The sequence below is a fragment of the Lepidothrix coronata genome, unplaced genomic scaffold, assembly GCF_001604755.1.
Source record: "Lepidothrix coronata isolate B3197 unplaced genomic scaffold, Lepidothrix_coronata-1.0 Scaffold307, whole genome shotgun sequence".
Lineage (NCBI taxonomy): Eukaryota > Metazoa > Chordata > Aves > Passeriformes > Pipridae > Lepidothrix > Lepidothrix coronata.
The window spans coordinates 328,059-334,970 of NW_016690487.1; the positions used below are offsets into that span (position 1 = coordinate 328,059).

Sequence of the window (6,912 nt, forward strand, 5' to 3'; positions counted from 1 at the left end):
AAATTGGGAGGCTGAAATCCCTTCTGCTCAGTAAACTCAGAAAGTCTCTCTTTATAGATCCAAGCGTGAAATTTTACAGCCATAAGGCATTTCAGTGTAATGTTGTACACTACAGTAGTTGTAGTGATCCACAAGCTTTGTCCCATTTTCAGGGCTGTGTTTGTGCCTGGAGGGTGTCAGTGGTAACCAGCTGCAACCAGCTCAGGAAAAGTATGCCAGACCTAAGAGCCTCTGCACAGTAGTCCCCTGAAAATAAATATGCAAGCTCCCCCATGGCAGGTTCTTAAAATAACAATGTAAACATGTATGTACCCTGTCCTTTCAGCCCAGCGTCCATCCTCAGGCAGCAAACACCCAGGGTGGACTGATGATGGTGACTCAGACAGCAAATACCCAGGGAGGGCACAGCACCAGGGTGGTCTGATGGTGGTAACTCCCAAGAGGCTGCTGGCTTCCAGCCATCTCCAGCCCTGGGACATGTCCAGTCTGTGTCACCAGTTCCTGGAGCAGGTCCCGTTCTGACAGGGAGCAGTGTGATGGGCTGTCTGTCTTCAAAGCCGAGGTCCCTCAGGATGTTTTTAGTCAATACTCTTTCTTGAGCAGCGTCAGAGAGGGGCTTGGTGCTGCCACTGTGTGGGGAAGGAGCTGGAGGCTGCGCTGCCCGACCTCTCTCCTCTCAGCCCACCACGCTTTCTGTGCAGAACGACATCTACGAGTGGAGCCGCGACCACCGCGTGCACCACAAGTACTCGGAGACGGACGCGGACCCGCACAACGCCCGCCGCGGCTTCTTCTTCTCCCACATCGGCTGGCTGTTCGTGCGCAAGCACCGGGACGTCATAGAGAAGGGCAGGAAGCTGGATTTCACTGACCTGCTGGATGACCCTGTCGTCAGGTTCCAAAGAAAGTAAGTGAGAGCGAGAGCGCTGGGCCCTGACGTGAGGTGGGGGTGGAGAAATCCTTCTGCCTGCTTGTCTAGTTGTGGCCGATTCCCTATTTTTATCTCTCCCTTTTCTCCCCTGAGGTATCCTCCCTGCCACCTTGATGGCAGGTGTTAGGACTGCCTTCCCTCTGGCCCCCACTGTTGCCATGTGGCTGAAACTTGCTGACTGTCCTTACGGGCCCTGCCGCATAAGCAGCGAGTCCTGTCCTTGTCTCTCTGCTTTTCTAAAAAGCCAGGGCTGGTTATGAGAACAGCTGTGGCAGAAGTTGCTCGGATCTTGGCCTTCTGCTTTGATCGTAGGAGCAAATGCTGTAATCACTAACTGCCTTAGTGCAGAAGTGCACATTTTACTCTGCAAAGTCATCTTTGGCACCCGTGGGCCAGTGCAGGCCAAGTGGTTCCTCTCCCAAGACTGCCACTCTGCACAGGATTAATTATCTCGCTTGGGAATTAGCACAGGCCTAATTCAGTTTGCTACACATGCTAAGAGAGATGGGAAGTGAGCGACGTTCTTTGTCCTCTTGCTTTAGGCACAAGAAGACTCTTTCTGCCTGCAAGCATTTAATCCAGGCAGTTTGGAAAACTGCATAAGGCCATTTCTGTGTGTCTTCTGGGTGAGGGGAGCAGTCAATGGAGTCTAGAAATCAGTTTTTTTCTGCTAGCGCACAGACTTCTCTAATGCAAAAATTAGCCTTGTGTTGGAAATGCTCAAGGAGTGAGGAATACTGCCCTCCACATATGATTGCTTTTACTGGTTCCTCAGTTGGCAGTGCCTGTTTGCAACAGCTTCCATGCAGTTTGCTGCAGCTGCTCTTGGTTATTACCTTTTCCAAGACAACAGCATCCCATGAGAAGTAGGCTCTACTGCTTTGGTTATGCTGCAAAGGTGAAGAAGTGAAGAAGTGAAGAAGCACGTTTTCTGCAGGGAAATTGTATCTTTGCAAATGTCTTTGCTCTGGATTTGAATTTAGGACTTTGGAGTTTACCTTCCCTTATCTGGGAATCAGAATTTGAGTTTCTCCTTTCTACAAGGTTGAAATGTTGGGGGTTTTTGACAGCATGGAAAACCTGGCAGGTCAGATCAGTAAGAGTTATAATAAATCCTTCTTGTCACGTTTTGTTTTAAGGCCAAATTGTTAACTTTGCTGAATATAGTGGTGCTGCTGAGTTGTGTATAAGGTACCATTCAATCAGTTTAAAACCACATCACTTCAGCTGAAATCACAGAACTGCTCCAGGCATGACTGACAGCAAAGTTTACCCTCTGTGAATAACAGAGCACTAATCCTGCATGTGATGTGAGAGAGAAGCTCACAGGTGAAGTGTCTCCATGACAAAGTTTTCACGTGGTGAAAGCAAGTGCTGTTCCCCAAGCATGTATTGAGATATTGGTGCCCCCGAACTCCAGGTAAGGAGGTTTCTTATTCCAGGGTGGATGTTTCTGTCAAAGGGAGACAATGTAGTCAAGTGCTGTTCAGATGCTCATATGCTGTTCAGCATGTCTTCATCAAAGGCTTCAGTCTGGGCTTCTTGCAACTCACAGAATACTTTTATTGCTGCCTGATAAACTATTTTCATATTTTATTTTATTTTCCCAGAGTGGTAGAGGCTTTGAACTTTGAAGGAGTTTTATGGACTGGAAAGTATTTTTCTCCCCCATCTCTACTTAAATCCTGGCCTTGAATTTATGAGGTTTGCAAACCTTATCAAAAGTCAGTCATATGAGTGGGAAATTATTTGTTATCTTGGGTGGAGCAAAGAATGGGGACTTGTTTCCTTGGAGGGCCTTGGCTCAGGTAAGTGAAGACAGAGTTCTGTGAGAGAGCTGAGAAGATGCTCTCTTTTCCCCATGGCTGGTGTTGCTGGAGAGCTGCAGATCTCTTTATGGAGCCCAGCATATGAGGCACAACCTCGAAACAACAACAAAAGTACCAAACAAAGAACTTGCAAGGCAAGAAGTTGATATACAAGATGATCAAAACTCGCTGAGGTGTTACAGATGAGAACTATGTTCATGAAAACTTTCTTCCTTTCAAAAGCACTGCTAATATTAACATTTTTCCAGTGGTCTGTGGTTTTAATTGAAAATTGTTTGGTTTTGTCAAACCAAGATGACAGTTCTTCCTACCTGAAAAACTTTCAGCAAATTCAAAGTTCTGATAATTGTTTAACAAATCCAAACTCTGTTCTTCCTCATCCCTTCCAGAAAACTCAGCAAAAGCAGAGATCTATTTTAAACCTGTCGTATGGGCACAAATAAGATGGGTTTTACTTTGCATTTCTTTTCTTTCTGCACCCTTCAGAGTCCTGTCACCTCAGCCTACCACTCTAGTTTCATGTGGCAGCTTGCTTTGATGATGATACCACAGGGTCGTTGTAGTAAATCTGGAGGGAGCTATAAGGGCCCAGTGGGGAAGGCAGACCTTGTTTCCCCTGGAGCCGTGGACACACTGTAGGTGGCTCCCAAGCTGCGCTGTTTTTCTGCTCTCTGCTTCTGAGCACTGTTAGCCCATTCTCCATTTAGAGCCATTTACTTGAGATTTTGATTTTGGCTTTATCTCCCCACTTCTTGCTGAGCTTTTCCTTGTCTCCACTTGACTTGGCTTAATATACCCAGCATGACTTTTCTCTTTGTTTCTCCTGTTCTTCACCTCTGTGCTCCATGCACTCTACACTCTCTCTTCCCTGCCTCGTCTGGGTGTGTGGCTTTAGCTCTACTGTGAAGCTCTCCTGTTTGCTCTCAGACTGTTCAGCTCCCTCTGTCCCTCCCTCCCCGTTTTGCACTGAACACTGATTTTGTCCAGTGTATGGAGGAGCGTCAAGGCTTCTGCCAGCCAATCCTCCTGGCCCCCAGGCCAAGGTGCATCTTTCTCCTTACCCTTGGCAGGGTTTGCCCGTGGTCTCTCAGCAGGTGCTTTGGGTGTGTTGCCACTGTTGGAGCTCACACAGCAGCAGTGGTATAGAAAGGAGCTGCTCCTGCCCTGTGCTGTGGGTTCCCTTCTGACTGGAGCACAGAGGAAGCCTTTGCTGGCTCTTAGCAGTGGGTGTGTTTCTGACACAGCTCTGCCAAGCCCTGGGCTTTTACAGTCCCAGAGACGGACCCTAGACCCTGGGTGTGCAGCCAGCTCTGCACTTCCCTCAGTCTGCTTGGGAGGTTTGCTCTGGGACTGGGTCTCAGCTGTTCAGCTTCAGTGTTACCTGCTGCTTTGGGGGTTTGGGTAGTCTTGGCATTTTGAATTGCTCTTGGAAAAATTGTGTCATGACTGTGGATGTCTGAAATGTTCCCTGCTGCTCCTGCTGTGGGGCCAGCCCAGGTTATGCGAGGTGTTTCTGGCAGAGCCACGTCTCCAGAGGCCTAGCCCCATTCACCCCAGCTGTCATTCCCACCACGGTAACCGTGTCCTTTTCTTTCCCCGTCTTTTTTTTTTTCTTCCTTGCCTTGTACCGCCGGCAGGTATTACAAGAGCTCGGTCGTGCTGATGTGCTTTGTGATCCCCACCTTTGTGCCGTGGTACCTCTGGGGCGAGAGCCTGTGGAACGCCTACTTCCTTGCCTCCATCCTGCGGTACACCATCTCCCTCAACGTCACCTGGCTGGTGAACAGCGCCGCCCACATGTACGGCAACCGCCCCTACGACAAGTACATCAACCCCCGGCAGAACACCCTGGTCACGCTGGGAGCCATTGGTAAGTGCAGCAGCCCTGGGCAGAGCTTTGCAAACTCAAGGGCCACATCCCATCCCCTTTCGCTCTGGCTGGGGCTTTGGGCACCTGCAGCTGGACACCACTTGGACTCCAGGGCTTGGAGGAGGCTGGAGCTTGCGCATCGTAGAGGAAGGCTGCCTTGTTTTACATTGAAGTAATGTCACGTAGTCTCTGGGAAGAGAGGTGTTAGCACACAGTAGCAATCCTCTCCTCAGCAGCTGGCTGGGGATAGGGCAGCAGAAGTAAGTGACCCTGCTTCTTACTCAGTTGTGCATCCCCTCTTGAAGCACTTACGGCTTTCTTCCCTGAGTGTAAGGGGTGGGACATGCCCCTTCCTACTGGGGAGGAAAGCCCAGAGCACTGAAGTGGAGTCTGGTTTGGGTCTGCCCCAGAGGTCTCCCGTATCTGCAGTGGAGCGTAACCTCCACTAGATGCAAGACTTGGGAAATGGGTGTTGGGATGTCCCACCTGAGCGTGTTCCTGAGTCGATAGAAGTGCCAGCCATGTGGTCTTTAAACTCCCTCTCTGTTTTCCAGGTGAGGGTTTCCACAACTACCACCACACCTTCCCATTTGACTACTCAGCCAGTGAGCTGGGCCTGAAGTTCAACCCCACCACCTGGTTCATTGACTTCATGTTTTGGCTGGGGTTGGTCACTGACCGCAAGCAGGCTCCGAAGGAGATGATCCAGGCTCGCAAAGAAAGGACCGGAGATGGCAGTGCCTGAAAAGTAACGCTTTGCTGTGCCAGCGCTGCTGTACGCGTGGGTGGGTGGGTGTGAGTGCAACCCCGTGCCTGTGGTGGATTTACCTCTTGGTAAAATTACTTTTTTTCAGATCAGTTGGGCTGAATTAATACCACAGGAACAGATTCAGCCACAGCTTTTTTTTTTTTTTCCTTATTAGCTGTCTTATGTCCAAACTTAAGACTATTAAGTGTAAAAATGTTACATATTATTTAATATTGCAGTTAAACAGGAGAGAGATTTGATTTTAGTCACTGTAGTTCATGTCTGAGATTCGTTGTAATTTGCTTGTTCATGGTAAACGTTGGCAGGTTGAAGGAACTAACTGTCCTTTCCAAGTGCAGTTAGGAGAGGTTTTTGTTTCTACTGTTAATCAAATATGCTTTTGAGACGCATCTTTCGAGGGTTTGGGGCAGGGCCCGATGTGCTGTGTCAGCTACATACTAATGGAAAGGACAGTAACAGCACCGATGACGAAACAGTATGTCCAAGGGGAAAAATCACCCCAAATTTAGTTAAATGTTAGTTTGAAAACCTGCTTTCTTCTTTTTGTTAGCCCTGTTAGCCAGCCCAGTGCACTGCTGTCTTTGCTAAATATGAAAAACACTTATTGCTGAGCAGGCTTTTGTGTTAAAAATTAGTCTCTATACAGGCCAAAATACCAACTGATGCTATATGGAGATGATTCCTTTGTTGTCACATATACATTGTAATTGTAAATGTATAGAGCTCAACCATGTCTTAAGCCAAATAAAGCTTCGGTTTCAATGTTTGGAGACCTAAGTTGTATTCTAATCAGTCATGGCCATCAATGCATGCATATTTTAGCTCCTTTTGCACAAGAGGCCTCTTAATTTCTTTTTCTGCCTTTGACTAGCGGGTCTTGGAAAACTGACCTTTATCTAAGTCAGAGTCTGTACTAATATTTCAGCTGCATGCAACATCCATTGGTTTCTGAGCAAAATATAAAGACAGTTATGTAGCTTCTGAATTTTAACAGTTGCCTTGCTTAACAAAAAAAAAAAAAGAAAAAAAAGGAAAAAAAAAGGAAAAAAGTATTAAAAAAAGAAAAAAAAAGGCATGTGGATTTAATGGGACATATAGCCCTTTGTGTTAGATGTTAGCCAGTGCAGGAGAGAGGCTTTGTACTGTCAGCACTGGAGCACTTTTGAAGATAGAGGGCATGATTTTCATTTATAAGGAAGGTCACTGCCTTGCCCCTTGGAGAAGGAGTGCCTGTTTCCCAGCCACACGGCCTCATGCCCTGGGCAAGGCAGAGGTCTTGAGGTAACTGAGACTCATGCCCAGATATTTTCAGGAAAGATGCAAAAGTGGGAAAAAAAATAAAATGGTTTCTTTTTTTGTTCTGTTTCTTGTTTTTTAAATGATGCCATATAATATAAAAGAGTTGTCTTTATTCTGTCTTTCATCCAGCAGGTGTTTTAAAAGTGTTATTTTGTCATTAATGATGTGTAAACTCTTGAGTGATTTACAATAAACAGTTACGAGTTAGACTGGC

The 6,912-nt window shown here is 47.1% G+C and overlaps 1 protein-coding gene across 1 annotated transcript in view; it reads left to right on the forward strand.

Annotated features, from left to right (window-relative positions):
• Positions 1 to 6,912, forward strand: part of SCD5 (stearoyl-CoA desaturase 5) — a 31,464-nt gene extending 24,552 nt beyond the window's left edge. The window contains exons 3-5 of the mRNA XM_017837628.1: positions 702 to 907; positions 4,398 to 4,630; positions 5,185 to 6,912. Coding sequence (XP_017693117.1) covers positions 702 to 907; positions 4,398 to 4,630; positions 5,185 to 5,375 — 630 coding nt within the window. The 3' untranslated portion in view covers positions 5,376 to 6,912. The remainder of the gene's footprint in view (positions 1 to 701; positions 908 to 4,397; positions 4,631 to 5,184) is intronic.